We start from the raw sequence: 18,601 nt of genomic DNA, 5'->3' as shown, positions 1-18,601 counted from the left end.
GCTAGAAGCGCCACTAGCAGATAGTGTCATGCTACTGTCACCTAGCATAGAAGAAACACAAAAGACTATCCGTCGGCTGAAAAATAACAAGACACCCGCAACCGACGGAATCGCAGCTGAACTGGTCGAGAAAGGAGGTGCACGACTTGAAAAAGGGAATTCGTTAAATTGTAACTAAGGTATGGGCGATTCGTTGTCTTGTGATTGGAATCTCAGCATCATCTACCCCATTTACGAGAAGACGGTAAGACTGCAACAACTACAGAAGTATTACGGTGTTGAATACCGCCTATAAAATGTTCTCCCTGATCCTTCAGGATCGTCGTGTCCCTCACGTCTTAAAGTTAATTGGAAACCATCAAAGAGGATTCCGAAACGGAAAATTAAATTTTCACCGTGCAACAGATTTTGGAAATGAATGCTGAATACAGACACGACACACACCATCCCGTCATTGACTTTAATGCCGCATATGATAGCATAGCCACGGTAAAACTGTATGCCGTTATGAGCTCTTTTGGAATCCCAGCAAAACTGATAAGGCTAGTTAGAATGACTATGAACAACGTCACTTTCCAGATGATAAAGGTTAGGGCCTTTTGCTACCTTTAAAAATCTGCACCAGAGGGACGGATTTTCCTGTCTTCTATTCAACTTGAAGCTAGAGAGGGCAATCCGGGACTGGAGGGAAAATACTTTGGGCACCATCTTCTATAAGTCAACCCAGATTCTGGCATACGTTGATCATATAGACATCATTGGTCTGCGGCTCACTTATGTAGCAGGAGCCTACCTACGTAAATACCAAACTTACGTAGGCGTGATGTACATATAGGTGAACGCACTTTTGAAGTTGTCCCAGAATTCACCTATGTCGGTTCAAAGGTTTGTTCCGACAATAGCATGGTAGCTGAGTTGCGCTCAAGAATGCTGGCTGCCAACCGGTAATTCTACAGCCTGAGATAGCAGTTCACCCCAAAGAACCTGTCGCAATGGACCAAGACGGATAGTACCTTTATAGTACTGGTACTCACATACGCTTCTGAGACATGAACACTGTCCAAATCTGATGAAACCCTTCTGGCCGCGCTGGAGAGGGTGATGCTCAGAAGGATACTTGGCCCCGTATATGTGGAAGGACAATGGAGGAGTCGTTATAACGATGAGCTATACGAGATGTACGACGACCTCACTGTCGTACAGCGTATCAAGCGTATCGCCAGGTTCCGGTGGGCTGGCCATGTTGTACGCATGGAAACGGACGATCCGCCCCTTTAAGTCTTTTTAGGCCGTCCACAAGGACCGAGGGGGCGTGGTAGGCCCAAATTGAGGCCGAGATAATGGATTGGAAGATGAAGGCGCGAGACAGTGAGCGATATCGGACACCCTTCAGACAGGCCAAGACCGTAAAGCGTAAATTTAATTATTTAAGGGGGATTATTCAAGCATCAGCAACAGTTTTTTCACTAGGAGGGAGGGGGTCAAAAATTTGCATTTTGTGCCTTACGTAATTAATGGATGACTCTTTATTGAATAATTCATGCACAGCATCACAGGTTTATCAGTTAATTGTTTGTAGCAGCGACTAAAATGTGTTCCTAGTCGGAAGATTATGCTGAGGATTTCAATTTTATACTGACGAAACCAGAATCTGGGTTGACTTATAGAAGATGGTGCCCAAAGTATTTTCCCTCCAGTCACGGATTGCCCTCTCTAGCTTCAAGTTGAATAGAAGACAGGAAAATCCGTCCCTCTGGTGCAGATTTTTAGAGGTAGCAAAAGGTCCTGACAGTTTCATCAGGATGCTAGGTACAAAGAAACGACAGCCTTATCGACGATCAATTAACATAGTGATTTAGTTATCAGTTTGAAAACGTAAGATGATTGTATAATTCATTTCCTACCTGTTATTATGCCACATAACCGAAGCATGCCTGCGAGAAACAACGTCGATGAGGAAATTGCTTATGACATTTGCTTTAAACAATTCCATAATTTCATTATTAAAATAATAATTGCTAATTGTTGTATTCATAGACTTAATTGTATGGTTTTATATAAGTTTGAGCACGAATTAGCTGATATTATTACTTTCTTTATAATCAAATATGCGTTGATTCAATTATATTTAGAAGTATACTGTACCTTCTCTTGTGTTCCGTAGAGAATCATGGACTTCTGTACATCTTTCATAATTTAAACTGGGTTTTATAATTCTAGCAGATGATGGCGATTTATTCGGATATTGATCATCTTCGCGTTCGTTTGTTTTTGGCGATGTTTGTTGTTTGTTCAAGTTTATTCTGGGTTGAAGCTGTTGATGAAAAGGAAACACAAAATATTGAAAATTAGCTTTACGAACAATTATTCACCCATTTTCGGTGGTATGGTAAAAGTATTAGATATCAAGTAGCCTTTGACGGGTAGACACCGTATTTTTTGTGCTCCCGAAAAATCGCTCACAAAGCTGAATTTGTTTGATTTTGATTTTATTTTGACCTCTCCTTCGATTATGTTGGGGAAGGGGAAAAAACTTACAAAACGTGTAAGAGACGACTTTAGTGAATCGGACTCCGAGGAATCGAAATGCTCCATGCGGCGTGTCTCTTCCTTGATTGCCGTTAACAAGAGGATGACAGTTGGCCTGCCAGAAAACAATAAGAGTGTACTTGAAACCTGCACCTCTGATATCATGGATCAAGAGGAAATTCGAAATGAATTTACTGTAGTATCTCGTCGGAAGAAAAATAACTCTATTCGAATGTCTACCGATAAAACATCCACCGGCCTGTCGGTCAATCCACCTGCAGTACCTACCGCTCCATTGGCAGGTCAAAATGTAAGTACATCCCCTGGACCAACTTACAAACCACCACCAATTGTTGTGAAAACAATATCCATTACTGAGCTTTGACCGGAGCTTCAATCACGAGGGTTCAGCCGAAATTTCGACTCAGTGGAATTGGTAGGGGAAAGCGGGGCAAAATGGGCATGTTAAGCAGTTTACTGAATATTCCTTTGAATATTCCACAAAACACAATTTTTCTTTCATTAATGTATGCCTCAACCATTTATCTATGGATTAAAATTGCCACATAGAATTAAAACAACTTGAAAACATGAAAATAATGTAAAATAAAAGTTGATGTTTTACGAGAAGCTATTTTGACACGCGGGGTAAAATGGGCATAGCCCTGGGGCAAAATGGGCATATGTAAACAAACTGTGAAACGTCAAAACACTGGGGCAATTTGGGCCACAACAACTGCGCTTAGGTAATGGTCTATGCTTTTGCGCACGTTTCGTGAAATGTATTTTTCGTTCTATCTTTTGTTTTGCTGGTCAGAAAAGCCCTTAAAATTCCTCCAAAAATATGTTATCAAGATTAAAACAGCTTTTGAACGTTTAAATCTACAAAATCGAATCTTATGAAGCTGTGTCTGTTATCATTTTGAGGCGACAAATACAACACCATAGCCTCACCAAGCGCCGTATGTCAAAAGCTTCTGGCCATTTTGCCCCAAGCGTAACTGCCCATTTTGCCCCACGTGAAGCACATTTGTATTATTTGTTATATTTAAAAAAATACGCATTCAATCGCCTTGCTTTCTTCAGACAAATTGTAAAGAAATATCATATCTTTAAAAATATATCATGTAAAACTTCAACGCATCCCTGCGACACTAGTTTAAGCTTATTTTAGAAGTGGCTAAAATTACATCAATATGCTGCTAAACCATATTTTGCATTTTTCTTGGTTATTTGTTATGTAAGGGTTATGAAAACTACATGGTGTTCATAGAACACTCTAATGAATACATTTTGAGCATTGGAAAGTATCTTTGTAGTCAAATAATGCTTAAATAGAGGGTGCCTATTTTGCCCCACATGCCCATTTTGCCCCGCTTTCCCCTACTTCAATCATCGCGTGTTCGAAGACTAACAAGCTAAACATGATCGTCCATTCAAGGCCGATCTACGAGGACTTCCAGAAATGGAAATTCACGAAATAGAAGAAGAACTCCGGGGAGTATACCAACTTGACGTCATCGAGACGTTTGAAATTAAAAGGCGCATTAATACAATTCATTCCAGGTTGTATCTTGCGCATTTTAAGCGTGGAACCTGTCCACTGAAAAAAATGAAGATGGTCCGAACAATTCAACAAGTAATTATTAGATGGGAACCGTACCGTGGAAATAAAAAGGGTCCAACGCAGCGTCACCGATGCCAGGAATTCGGTCACGGTACGCGGCACTGCAACATCATTCCACGATGTGCTCTATGTGCAGGTCAGCACATCACTGACATCTGTCCAACCAAAGAACAACAGGAAGCATTGAAATGCTCAAACTGCGCGGGCCCTCACCGGGCTGATGATCAAAAATCTGTCCTCGCCCAACCAAGTATGTAGAGATTAGACAACAGGCGACTCGTCGTCAGACAAAACATCAGCACTTGCCAAACCTGGGTATTCGGCCTATAAACTTGAGACCACTAGCATCAGCTCCACCAGCAATAACATCCAGTGACACCGTCTACCACCGTTCGACCGTCCTCTCCCTAGAGTAGTATAGTGTTACCATCAAATCGTACTGTACCAGAAGTAATGCGCTCCCCACCTGGCTTCATCACACTCGCGCAACGTTTGGAGAATGCGCGAAACGCCCCAGACGTATCAACGTCTGCTGTTGATGGGGAACTTTTTTCTATGGAGGAGCTTTTTAACATTTTTAAAAAGATGATATCGAAGATCCGTCTATGCCGCAACAAGACTGAGCAACTCGCCGTTATCGGAGAATTACTCATGCTTAATGGATGATCTCCGAATTGTGTTATGGAACGCGCAGTCGGTGAGGGCTAAACAAATTTCTCTAAGCGATTTTCTTCATCAACATTGCATTGACATCGCACTTATTGTTGAAACACTTCGTGAAACACACTTCGACGTCAATTCCAAAGAAGTGGAGACCAGCAATTAAAACTACAATCTCAGACCGAGTCGCTATAATCCGCAACACAAACTTTCAAGGAAAGTAGAGCAACCCCAGCACATTCATCTGCCTTTTGGAAAATGGCGAAATTATTGAAAAACCTCGTCCGATACCACCATTAAAGAGCGCCGCTCTTGATAAACTGCTTATTACCGCTATTGAAAAGATCAACTCTTGCTCTTGCTGAATAATTTGCTGCGGCTCATCGTATTGGACTCTCGATCAATAGTCCCCATGATAGTGGTGTCTTTGCATCCAACACTGCAATTGATAACGTACCACCAACTTTACCACCTGAACAACGTGTTACAGTCACAGAGATCGAAGCCGCCGTCAAACGTCTTCGGAACATGAAAGCTCCAGACTTTGATGGCATTTTTAACATCTGCCTTAAACGTCTGAATATCCGAGCTCTGACATTGCCGATGAATATATTCGACGGTTGCCTTGACCTAAACATTTTCCCACAATCCTGGAAATGTGGTAAAGTGATCCCGATTCTCAAGCCTGGTAAAGATCCCACACAACCTTCCAGTTATCGTCCGATCAGCCTGCTGAGCTCTTTTGGCTAACTGTTTGAAACGATGATTTTCTGGAGACTGCGAACCATTGTCAACGAGTCTCAAATCTTATCACCACAACAGTTTGGTTTTCGGCCTGGACATTCAACAACTCACCAACTAATCGGCCTACAAAATGCTTTATTAGAGAACAAGCGTATCTCAAGAAGGCGTTCGACAATGTATGGCATGATGGGCTCATCCACAAGCTCCTTCAGTACCAACTTCCATTATACCTGATTAAAATTATCAAGAATTATTTGCATCAGCGCACCTTTCAAGTTGTCCTTGGCCCTTGTGTATCTCAGGTGCAACGTGTTCCAGTTGGCGTACCACAAGGCAGTATTTTGGGGCCGCTTCTATATTTGCTGTTTACGGCGGATCTTCCTGTTCTTCCGAACGGCACTGAGTTGTTTCTATTCGTAGACGACACGGCTATTGCATCAAAAGGTAGAACACCAGCAGAACTAAGACGTAGAGCGCAACGATCCTAGGACATCTTGCAAGACTATGCTTTTGAATGGAAGATCCGAATTAATAATACCATGACACAAGCCATGATTGTCCCCCTTCGCCTAAGACATAAACTAGTGAAACCCACTACTCATGAACTAATTGTGGGTGAAATATCAATCCCTTGGCTTCAGAAGGTGAAATATCTGGGTCTGATCATTGATAATAAGCTCCTATACAACTATCACACTAAGGAACTTTCAACTCGAATGATCACACTGCTGAAAAAACTTTTCCCTTTACTGAATAGTTATTCCCGGCTGTGTCTAAAAAAACAAAATTGCTGTATATAAGCAAATAATCTTACCAGCGGCAACGTACGGCATCCCTGTATGGCAACGTAGTGCTTACACAAACATCCGCAAAGTCCAGGTGGGATTAAATCGTTTTTTGCGTCTAATCGTGAATGCCCCACGCTGGATGAGGCTCGAAGAATTGTACGATTCAACTGGCAATAAACCTCAAACTGAAATCGCCTATGAAATGACCGAACGGATCAAAGAAAAAAACCCAACAATCTGAGTTCCTTCTTCTAAGGGCTCTTTTTGACGTAAATAATAGTTCATAATTTATTTTTTCGTTAGGTCAAGCTAGATTAAGTAAACAAATGTGCAAAACCTTACATTGTTAAATCCTAAATGAAAAGCTAAACTGTCTCTTGACAAATTTGAATTTGTCGATGAAAAGCGATGACGCTAAATCTCGCAATCTCTTATCTTATAATTATAAAAAAAATATTTAAAATAAACAAATTTAATAATAGTAAAAGTATTATGATAAAAAAGTGAAAAAAACTAGATTTTCAAAATCAAATCGGATATATGATAGTAATATAACGATGACGGTAGCACATTCAGCCTTGCATAGGATGAAGAAAGATGAAGCTATAATTAAGATAAAAAAATTTCAAAGTCGTTCGAAGCCGGTACTCGCCCCGTATATCTAACCTAAGTCGTGCGCTGCAAGGTCCGGATTAACCAATTTAAATATCAACGTAATTTAGAAGAAGGTATTATTGTTATTCATGATTTTAAAGTGAATAAACTTTAGAAATATCAGGAATGAGGTTATTGAGAATTTTTTTTCAGTTTAATTAATAATCCTTAAACCTCAATTAATACAAGAAAAAGACAAGAAACAAATTAATAATAATGAAATATTTTGATACAACTATGTGGAGAAGTCTTCAAAAGGATCCGTTAGAGGGTTTTTCAGTGGTTCTCATAGTTGTGGGACACTTTCTTAACTTTTTCATATGGTCAAGTGAACTTCATATGATGGAAATTAGAGTCTTTGGCACCCTTTTTGGACAGGCTCCTTGGAAATTCCTATCGGATTTGTCCAATAAGCATGCTATACAGTTCATTTCCCATTACATTAAGTTCATTTCGTGTAAGAACGACTCAATAAAGTGTCCCACAGCTATGAGAACTCCTGCAAAACCCTGTATTGCGGTTGGTAGATACAAAAAATAATGATTCATGTTAGAGACATCGAGCTTAAGACTACGTGGACATAATCAATGCATAAGACAACAAAACAGAATCTTAGAAGACCGCGTCAAAGCTATCGGTTGTAACAAATTTATAACGATAAGCTTTAAGCTAGTAAGGAATAATTTGGTTCAATGTTTGAGGCAAACGGTCAAAGAATCCTCTAAACCTTATTGTTGAATTAGAATTTATGCATCAATAAAACAAAAACATAGGGTTTGATGCGTAAAATGTTGTGCAGTCTGTTAAAATTCGGAAGAAACATACGTGCTTAAAACCGTTTAACTTGTTACGGTATCTAGAAAGATATCCCCATGAGCGCTAATGACAAGAAGTCTTATTCATTACCTTGCTAAAGATAGATACGATTTATGTTATTAACATGTTCAAACATACTCAGTAAACGCAAAGAACAAAAATGTTCAACCAATTCGTAGCAGTAGTTATTCTATCTAAACAATGAACAACGGAATTGAGTCAATTAGGTCTTTAAAGACATTTCTTCTACTCCTTCATTTTTGATACTTCTAAAAGTTTAAGTAACTCTAAAATTATGAGAAACAATAGCTCTCTTCAAAATTACTTTGTTACGTTTGTTCCACTAACGGTATTTTGCTGATTCAGATCGTAGTGCGTATAGCCATCTGGTGCGTATAGGTGGTCATCTGCGTATAACCTTATGTTATACGCAGATGACCACCCAAACCACACGATGGGCCTTTAATAACTGATATCCAACAATTTTAGAACCATATTGGCCAATTTTGGCCAGCTACATGGTAATTCTGCAAAGAAATCGAGAATGTCCGACTTTAGCTGGACCGCTTACATGTCATACCTTAAAAACAGTCAAAGTAGCAATCTGATTTTTTGCAGAGACATAGCCAAAGAAAGTCTAGGGAACTGGCAGGGTGCCGCAAATTCAGATGAAAAGTGAAAATATGAGGTGTCCGACTTTAGGTTGCCGACATTTTATGTACAAAAACATGAAAAACTGTTAGAATGGTCCTTCACGATTCTATTCAGCTTTTTTTATGGAGTTTTAGAGTTGGTGGCTGAAATCATGTAAACACTCCATACAAAACCACACAGAAAATTAACATGCGATTTTCAGCCTAGATTACTGGCCGTTGCAGTAACAGAATGCATCGTTACTACGATTATCCACTAGTATATATTTCCATCCAGTCCGTGGTAACCAAATTCCGACGAGGTTAATCTTCCTATGAACCGGTCTCCTAGTAATGACTGCCTACTCGGCTGCGTGGTACATAAAAGTAGAGAAATTCTTTTTAGGTTGGCATAAGCTTGAAGGTTGTTCAGTCAAGAAGAAGATTTGTTATTAGCTGAATTACCCGATTTTACGAGGGTTGACTTAAATGTCTCGTTTAAATAAAAAAAAAAGAAAAATATCCAATCCTAGGAGCTGTCAAACTATCCCAGCGATCTTATCTCAAAGCTTCGAGTCTTTTTGTCAGGCATTATAATCGTAGGCAGTTAATATCTACCATAGCAATCATTTGAATACATGTGAGTTGATAGGTAAATCTATATAGATGAATAAACAGGAACAGTCTTGATTATCAGGAACTCGATCCATTAAATATCTGTGGATATGACAGGTGACGCTCACGCGACATGGATACTAGTGAGCATAGACAATATGAGTGCCAGTGAGCATAGGCGGAGCTTAGTAGTACCGTTACTGCTAAGCCCGCAAAACCGGTTCAAAGCAGACCACGTGCAATACTGTTGCGCGGTGTCGGGTGCAACTCAGTGAACTTGTGCACACGAGCCCTAGTTAAATTCCGCGCAGCAAATAATATTTTTGCTATTACGTTATAAAATAGTACTCCTTTTATAAATAGTATCATACAAACAATCGCTATTGCAGCACTCTGTAAACGACTCCGATTAAATAAAAATAAACTCCAGTAGCAAAAGGAGAAATTTTGTGCAACAGACTTTTACTTCTGAACATCCGAAAGTACTTAGATCCGTTCCACGCAAGCCATGTACTCCTTTCGAGACCCTACCCAAGGCAATCTTGACTGGACACTACCTGGCGAGAAGGCGTGGTAACCATCCTCTCCTTGAATACCCGGGCTCGTTTCCTCGTGTCAACTAACCACGGTGGTCGACATTGGCAGGATTCCCCTTCTGTCCACATAGGCCCCCACAAACTTGGGGTAACTAGCTGGAAGGCAGCCGAATCTCTGTCGGTGAAGACGATGCGGGAAGGAAGCACTTGGTGCAAGACCGTGGTCAGCGGGTTCGCTTCGTCCATCCGCTGCGACTGCACGGGAAGGCAGCGGGCATATACTTGACGCACGAAAGCCGAAGGCATCGCCAGGACCAGTCACCTTCGCGGCTGGTCGGTGTACGACGGCGGCCGGGCGACAACAGGTATTCTTCTGATAAAATAATTCATTTAATAATAAAATACATAAATCTAAGAATGTTCTGTCTAAAAACTATGTAATTCAACTATCCGGCGCTATATCCGCTTTGCAGTCTTTGCCTGCCTCAGTGTCCAAAACCACTCACGGTCTCGCGCCTTCGTCTGGCAGTTCGTTATCCCGGCCTTAATGGCGGACGCTCCCACGCCAACTTACCCCCTCAATTTTATAACTACCATACCTCTGTCCTTGTGGACGGCCTAAAAAGACTTTACGGGCTGGGTTGTCCGTTTCCATGCGTACAACATGGCCAGCCCACCGGAACCTGGCGAGTTTGATACGCTCCACGACAGTAAGGTCATTGTACATCTCGTATAGCTCATCGTTATAACGACTCCTCCTTTGTCCTTCCACACATACGGGGCCAAGTATCCTTCTGAGCATCACCCTCTCCAGCGCGGCCAGATGGGTTTCGTGAGATTTGGACTGTGTTCATGTCTCAGAGGCATATGTGAGTACCGGTACTATATAGGTACTGTATAGTATAAGTTAGTTCTGTTGTCAGTGTTTGTAGCAATACCGCACTGATACGGGTATGGTCTGACGCCTCTCGAAGGCTAATATAGGATCTCCATACCCTACTCCGACTCAATACGTCCACGGCGTACAGAACGGTAACATATTTCTCCAAATATCTGAGCTTGGGTATACGGGGAAACCCAACCCCTTGGGAAGATGGGCTATATGGCTAAATTGAGCGGGGGGGGGGGGGGGGGGGGCGACCAGCGTCTGTTCTCCATGTTAGGGGCGGCTGGTTGCCCCTTCTGTCCTGGCATCCTACGGGACTTTAATCAGCTAGGATGCGTAGGCCCTACGACGAGACTGGAGGTTGGGGGAAAGGTCTTGCAAGGAAACCCCTGGAAAAACGTAAACGCAACGAAAGGAAACCAAAGGATTTTGAACCGGACCAACCGATACCGACCCACGCAACCGAACAAGGCAAATGATTGGAAACTCGGAAAATGGAACTGCAGATCTCTCACAGCACCCGGAAGTACCCGCATTCTTTCGGACGAGGTGAGGGCCCGTGGCTTCGGAATAGTAGCACTTCAGGAGACGCGCTGGAAAGGAGTGACGGAGCGCCCGTATTGCAGTGATTGCATGATCTACCAAAGCGGTGGTGAAAAGCATGAACTCGGTACGGCGTTCTTGGTCAAAGGTGAGATGCGAAAGCGAATGATCGGGTGGTGGCCGATCAATGAACGGATGTGCAGGTTGAGGATTCGTGGCAGGTTCTTCAACCTGAGCATCATAAATGTGCATAGTCCGCACCTTGGAAGCACCGATGACGATAAAGATAATTATTATACGCAGTTAGAGAGGGAGTACGACCGCTGCCCACAACACGACGTAAAAATTGTCATCGGGGATTTTAATGCTCAGGTCGGACGGGAGGAGGCATTTAAACCAACGATAGGAAGTTTCAGTGCCCACCGGCTGACCAACGACAACGGGCTTTGGCTCGTAAACTTCGCCTCCTCCAAGCACATGAACATTCGCAGCACCTTCTTCCAGCACGCACCTCGCTTCAGTTACACCTGGAGATCACCGCAGCAAACACTTTCCCAGATCGACCACGTTCTCATCGATGGAAGGCACTTCTCGGACATAATCGACGTAAGGACCTATAGAGGAGCAAACGTCGACTCAGACCATTTCCTGGTTATGGTTAAGTTACGCCAGAAACTGTGCGTGGCCAACAAACTGCGCTATCAGCCCACCCCAAGGCTGAACACAGACCGGCTGAAACAAGCTGTTGTGGCAAGAGACTTCGCAATCGCGCTTGGGGAAGCGCTGCCGGAGGACATCACTACCGAGGCGATGTTTCTTAATGACCACTGGCGCATGGTGGAGCAAGCCATCAGCAGCACGGCCGAGCGAACAATTGGCCGCGTGACCCATAACCAGAGGAAGGAATGGTTTGATGATGAGTGCAGACGAGCACTCTCCGAGAAGAACGCCGCGCGGACCCGCATGCTCCAGCGCGAGACCCGGCAGAACGTGGAAGACTACAGACGACTGAGAAGGCAGCAGACCCTACTCTTCCAGGACAAGAGGCGCGGCTTCGAAGAGTCGGACGAGCAACTCATGCAGCAGCTATCCCAGTCGGGGGAAACTCGTAAGTTCTACAGGATGCTGAATGCGGCACGGAGCAGGTTTACTCCCATTACCGCTATATGCCGCAGTGAGGAGGGAGATATCCTGTCGGACGAGCGAGAGGTGATCGACAGATGGAAGTGCTACTTCGACAGACACCTGAGCGGAGCAGATACCAGAGCAGACGCAGGAAGCAGAGGAGAGCAACCCTACGACAGCCAGCATGACAATAACGAAGTGCCCCCGCCATCTTTGGACGAAGTCATCAGGGCCATCAAACAGCTGAAATGTAACAAGTCAGCTGGCAGCGATGGTCTGGTGGCCGAACTGTTCAAGATGGGTCCGGAGAGGCTTGCCGTCATCATGCATCGGCTGTTTGTGAGGATTTAGGATCAGGAAGAACTACCGGACGAGTGGAAACTGGGTGTCATACACCCAGTGTACAAAAAGGGCGACAGGCTGGACTGTGCTAACTTCCGGGCCATCACAGTCCTGAATGCTGCCTACAAGATCCTGTCCCGAATACTCTTCTGCAGACTTTTGCCTCTTGCTACAGATTTCGTCGGCAGCTATCAAGCTGGATTTGTTGGAGGCAAATCAACTACCGACCAAATCTTTACTCTACGGCAGATCCTCCAGAAATGCCGAGAGCACCAGATCCCTACGCACCACCTGTTCATCGACTTCAAGGCGGCCTACAATACCATAGATCGGACCGAACTATGGAACACCACGCAGCAGCACGGATTCCCTGGGAAGCTGGTACGACTGTTGCGGGCTACTATGGACGGGGTGCAGTGCAAGGTGAGAGTGACGAACATGCTGTCAGAAGCGTTCGAATCTCACCGGGGTCTGAGGCAAGGGGATGGACTCTCCTGTTTGCTGTTCAACATCGCTCTGGAAGGTGTCATGCGAAGCGCGGGTTTCGACATCCGGGGCACGATTTTCACCCGAACTCTCCAATTCCTTCGCTTCGCGGATGACATCGACATCACCGGGTGAACATCTGCGGCGGTGTGCGAGGCGTACACCCGACTGAAACTCGAAGCCGCTAGGATTGGATTGAGGATCAATGCGACGAAGACAAAGTACCTGCTTGCCTGGGGCTCTGACCGTGATAGAGCCCGACTCGGAAGCAGAGTATCAGTTGACGGCGACGATCTCGAGCTGGTAGAGGAGTTTTGCTACCTTGGCATAATCGTAACTTCGGACAACAACGTAAGCAGCGAAACCCGAAGGCGCATTGTTCAGGGAAGTCGTGCATACTACGGGCTCCACAAACTCCTGCGATCCAGAAGACTCCAACAACACACGAAATGCGCCATATATCGCACACTGATACGTCCGGTAGTCCTCTACGGGTACGAGCCTTGGACTATGCTGACGGAGGACGCCAATGCACTCGCCATTTTCGAACGGCGGGTGCTAAGGACTATCATTGGCGGTGTGTGCGAGCACGGCGTGTGGACAAGGAGGATGAACCACGAGCTAGCTGAGCTGTTTGGCGGTGCAGACATCCTGACGGTCATCAAAGCCGGAAGGATACGCTGGCTGGGGCACGTGATGAGGATGCCGGACTCATGCCCCACCAGGAAGGTGCTCGTCAGCGACCCGTTCGGCACGAGGCGTAGAGGAGCACAGCGAGCTCGCTGGCTGGATCAGGTGGAGTCGAACCTGTCGGAGATCGGATGCAGCCGTGGTTGGAGGACTGCAGCCCAGGACCGAGTTTCCTGGAAACGAATTGGCGACCTGGCCATGTCTACGAGACGTGCTCATTGAGCAGGCCAAGAAGAAGAAGAAGATAGTCCCAGTTTCGTCCTTCGCGACCGATTCTTTGAGGTGAACTGCTATCTCAGACTGTAGAATGAACGGTTGGCAGCCAGCATTCTTGAGCGCAACTCAGGTACCATGCTATTGTCGGAACTGACCTTTGACAAAAGATAGGTATATTGCTGGACAACTTCAAAAGTGCGTTCACCTATCTGTACGTCACGTCTACGTAGGTCCTGATTATTTTTTTCGTAGGACTGCTGATTTTGGCCGGTCTGGTGGTACAGTCGTCAACTCGTACAACTTAACAACATGCCCGTCATAGGTTCAAGTCCCGAATAGACCGTGCCCCCATACGTAGGACTGACTATCCTGCTATGGTAACAATAAGTCACTGAAAGCCAAGCTCACTTCACCAGTGGGGCAAGCAGGCCTTGACCGACAACGGTTGTTGTGCCAATGAAGAAGAAGAAGCTGATTTTGGCAGCATTGTAACAATACCTCGCTGATACGGGGGTTAATCCGAAGCCTCTATAAGGTTAACAAAGGCTCTCCACCTCCTACTCCTACTCAATACGTCCCCATCTTACAGAATGGTAACATGTCTCTAATTATCCAAGCTTGGATATACCGGGAAACTCAACCCCTTGGGCGGATGGGTTGCATAGCTAAATTGAGAGGGGGGTAGATGATTGATCTTCATGACTCTACCTGGGAGCGTCTGTTGTCCATGTTAGGAGCGGCTTCCTTCCAGCGTATGCCTCATCCCGAAGGGCTGTCCTGGTTTCTCCCAACTTGGCTCGCTGTAAAATTCTTAAAGGTCAGCGAGCGTAGGCCTCAAAACAAGACTGCAGGATAGGGGAGAGGCCTTGCTAGCCACCCTCATAAAAAACCGCATCCAACGAAAAGTTAACGAGAAAAATCTTATCGGACGAATCGATTCAGACACTCGCAAGGAAAAAGGACTTACGAATGGACGTTCGGGGCATGGAACTGCAAAACCCTCTCATCGGATGTAAAGACCCAAATTGCGTTCGACGAGGTCTCGGCCCGTGGCTTCGAAATAGTAACACTAAAAAAGGTATGCTGGAAAGGCGTGACGGTGCGTCACTACCGTAGCAACTGCACGATCTACCGCGGCGGTGAAGAGACGCGCTGACAAACGGTCTCAGGCTGATAAACTTTGCCTCCTCCAAGCACATATACATGCGCAGCACCTTCTTCCAGCATACACGCCGCCTTAGTTACACCTGGAGACACCCTAGCGGTAATTCTAAGTCTCAAATCGACCACGTTCTGATTGACGGAAGGCACTTCTCGGATATTATCGACTTTAAAACGTATAGAGGCGCAAACTTCGACTCGGACCATTTCCTGGTCATGGTAAAGCTGCGCCAGAAACTCTCCGTGGTTAACAACCAACGGAGACAGCCCACCCCATGGCTCAATCTGAACCGGTTGAAGTGTGCTGATGTGGCGGAGGGGTATGCGACAGCGCTTGGGGAAGCGCTTCCGGCTGACAACAACATCACCGTGATGCCCCTCGCAGACCAATGGTGTATGGTGGAACGAGCCATCACCACTGCAGCCGAACACAAGATCAGCCGCTTACCACGTAGAGAAAGAAAGGAATGGTTCGACGAAGAGTGCAGACGAGAACTATCGGAGAAGAATGCAGCGTGCGCCCGTATGTAACGGCATGAAACCCGTCAGAGCGTGGAGATCTGCAGACGACTGAGGAAACAGCAAACCCTGTTCTTCCACGCCAAGCAGCGCCGTTTTGAAGAGTCAGACGAACAGCTGCTGGAGTAGCTTTCTCAGTCGGGAGACACCCGTTTGTTTTACAGAAGAATGAAGGAGGCACGAAGCGGGTTGGCTCCTAAAACCGCAATGTGCCGGAATGCGGAAGGAAATCTCAAAACGGACGAGCGGGAGGTGATCGAAAGGTGGAAGTGCTACTACGAAGGACATCTGAATGGAGCCGAGGCAGGAGAGGCTGGCGCAAGTGGCAGAACAAGGCAACCACTACAGCAGCAGCACAGCAGTAACAACAGTGACAACATCGGCGCAGACGACGAGGTGCCCCTGCCATCTTTGGATGGAATTGCCAGCACCATCAAGCAGCTTAAGAGCAATAAGTCTGCCGGCAGCGATGGACTGGTGGCCGAGCTCTTTATGATGGGACCTAAGAGGCTTACCGTCGAAATGCATCAGCTGATTGTGAAATTCTGGGAACAGGAGGACTGCAGGAGGAGTGCAAGCTGGGTGTCATTCACCCAGGGTACAAAAAAGGTGACAGCTTGAATTTTTAAGCCATCACAGTCCTTAATGCCGCCTACAAGATGCTGTCCCACAGGGCAGACTTGTGCTTCTTGCTACAACATATTCAGCCGTACCGGCGAACTCGTTCGACGAGAAACATTCGTCGCTCATGAGTGGATAGGTTTGTACCACTAGGTAGGCCAGTACAAAATCTGTAAGGTTTTTTTAATTTTTGAAATAGAGGGCTATGAAATGAGTGAAAATGAGCGTCGCGGCGAACGTTCCCAGGAACGAACGAGTTCGCCGGTACGGCTGATTATGGGCTGCACCGATTGCTGAGATGCAGAAGACTTCAAGTCCGCACGAAATGTGAGATATATCGCGCATTGATTCGCCCGGTGGTTATCTACGGATACGAGTCCTGGACCATTCGAACGGAGGATGCAAACGCTCTGAGTGTGTTTGGGCGACGCATCCTCCGGACCATCTTTGGCGGTGTGTTCGAGCATGGAACATGGAGGAGAAGGATGAACCACCTCAGCTTGCTGAGCTGTACGGCAAACCTAGAATCCTGACGATGGCGAAGGCTGGTAGAATACGATGGCTGGGACATGTCATGAGGATGCCAGACTCATGCCCCACCAAGAAGGTGTTCGACAGCGATTCGCAGTTCGGCATAGGACGCAGGGGTGCACAGCGAACTCGATGACTGGACCAGGTGAAGCGAGACCTGTCAGAAATCGGGTGTCTACAAGCATATTGAACGATGTTCTTGCAATGTTTTACAAGATAACTGGAACGATACAGACCCCGCCATGTCACTTGGACCACTGATGAAAAGGACTACATGAAACAAATGCCAGAGAATAAAACGATCTAGACCCTCGCAATTTCATTTGGCCCACTAAACTGGACAATATACGGACCATTTCTGATGGATGGATCCAACGAAATGCCTGGAATCCAAACTATAAAGACCTCTGCATTGTCATTTGGAGCACTGAACTGGAATAGACGACCTCGAAATCCGAATGATGTAGAGTTTCGCCACTCTCATAGGTCCACAAAATCAAGGACTAGGTTTAATAAACGAAAACGTCCGAGTACACCCGGGATAAGGTGCCCTTCCATGGCTCAGAGAAAGAAATGTCTCCCAGCTAATATGGATTGTAGCGCATGAACTACATTTGTATTCTCTATTATTAAGCAATATGGCCTTTTTGGACGGTGCCTCCTGAATGAAAAAGGCATTCGGATTTATTTATTTATGGTCAATAAGGATACTAAAGAATTTTTCGATATAAATTTGCGAAAGTTTGATCCTATCTAGTACGTTGCTGTAGCATATCTGCTATACAGAACTTATTATAATACACAATATCAGCTAGAGACTCAATGTAACACCTCGGAAAGCCAAACCATACTATTGCAACACATTCGTTATAAAACACTCAGCAAATCAGATCATACCATAACAAAGCAACCGGAAGAATTAAGGCCCCATCGTTCATATATAAACAATTGTGACACACTTCTTGAAAACACCCGAAAGACGCATAATAAGCAAATCAGGCGTTACTGCAGGCAAACTAGGTGAACCGAGAACGCATAGCAACTTATTGCTAAAAGCGCAGTGTAGGCAAAGATCGACGAACGCACCCAGTCTTTAGCTAGAACAGTTTATACTTTCCAGAAGCTTCGTAAACCTCTAAAAGCGCAGCATAGGCACATAATTGTTATGGCCCAACCTGCCTAACACATTAGGCCACTCACCGACGACAGGCAAGGGTCTTCGTGTGATGTGTGAGTGTAGGAGGTCGGGTCTCTCGGGAGAATGAGAGGGCATCAAGCGGGAACCGAACGGCGGTCGGGCACTCGGTACGGGCATTCAGAGGGGCAAAGATATCATTAGCGAATACACGGTTTTTATCTACATCTTAAGCTTAAACCCTTCCTGCGTTGTTGGCCATTGTTAAGCAGCGCAACATATCATATCAGTGGCGACGAGTGTAAAAGAAAAGAGAGACTATTTTAATCCAAACAAGTATTTATTTCTTTTATCAAATCCGACGAATTTTAATTTGCGTGCTATTTATTAAAAGTGTGTCGTTTATGGAACTCTAAGTGTTTTATTTTGTGTATCGCGCTAATAAGACGGGACAATCTCGCGTAAGTGTAGAAGTATGTTAAACCCGAACAAAATGATGGATGATGAAGAGCATTCCTACGGGACGCTTCCCGACTCGACGACGGTGCAAAAGTAAGGCTCCTCGGACGTAAGCTGGGCACCGTAGAACATGCACGTTATACCAGTTTTATTTTACCCCGCGCACTCCGTGACATGACATTTGATGAGACGGTTGAAAAATTAACGGCGCTTTTCGGCAGAACAGAGTCTGTGCTAAGCAAACGCTACAAGTGTATGCAGATAGCTAAATCGTCGAAAGAAGCTC

General features: G+C 45.1%; 1 protein-coding gene across 13 annotated transcripts in view; it reads right to left on the bottom strand.

The window, feature by feature from the left end:
• LOC4575976 (ubiquitin carboxyl-terminal hydrolase Usp2) overlaps window positions 1–18,601 on the bottom strand; it is a 218,138-nt gene that overhangs the window by 82,191 nt on the left and 117,346 nt on the right. For 10 of the 13 annotated variants that reach the window (XM_061663211.1, XM_061663206.1, XM_061663202.1 and 7 more), the window contains 2 exons: window positions 2,146–2,314; window positions 1,905–1,934 (listed from right to left, as the gene is read on the bottom strand). In XM_061663211.1, the coding sequence (XP_061519195.1) occupies window positions 1,905–1,934; window positions 2,146–2,314 (199 nt within the window). Of the gene's footprint in view, window positions 1–1,904; window positions 1,978–2,145; window positions 2,315–18,601 lie in introns of all 13 variants that reach the window. The other 3 variants (XM_061663215.1, XM_061663201.1, XM_061663217.1) reach the window with 2 other exon arrangements.

This window comes from Anopheles gambiae, chromosome X, assembly GCF_943734735.2.
Source record: "Anopheles gambiae chromosome X, idAnoGambNW_F1_1, whole genome shotgun sequence".
In the NCBI taxonomy this organism is placed as follows: Eukaryota; Metazoa; Arthropoda; class Insecta; order Diptera; family Culicidae; genus Anopheles; species Anopheles gambiae.
This window is presented reverse-complemented; position numbering and strand designations above follow the sequence as displayed.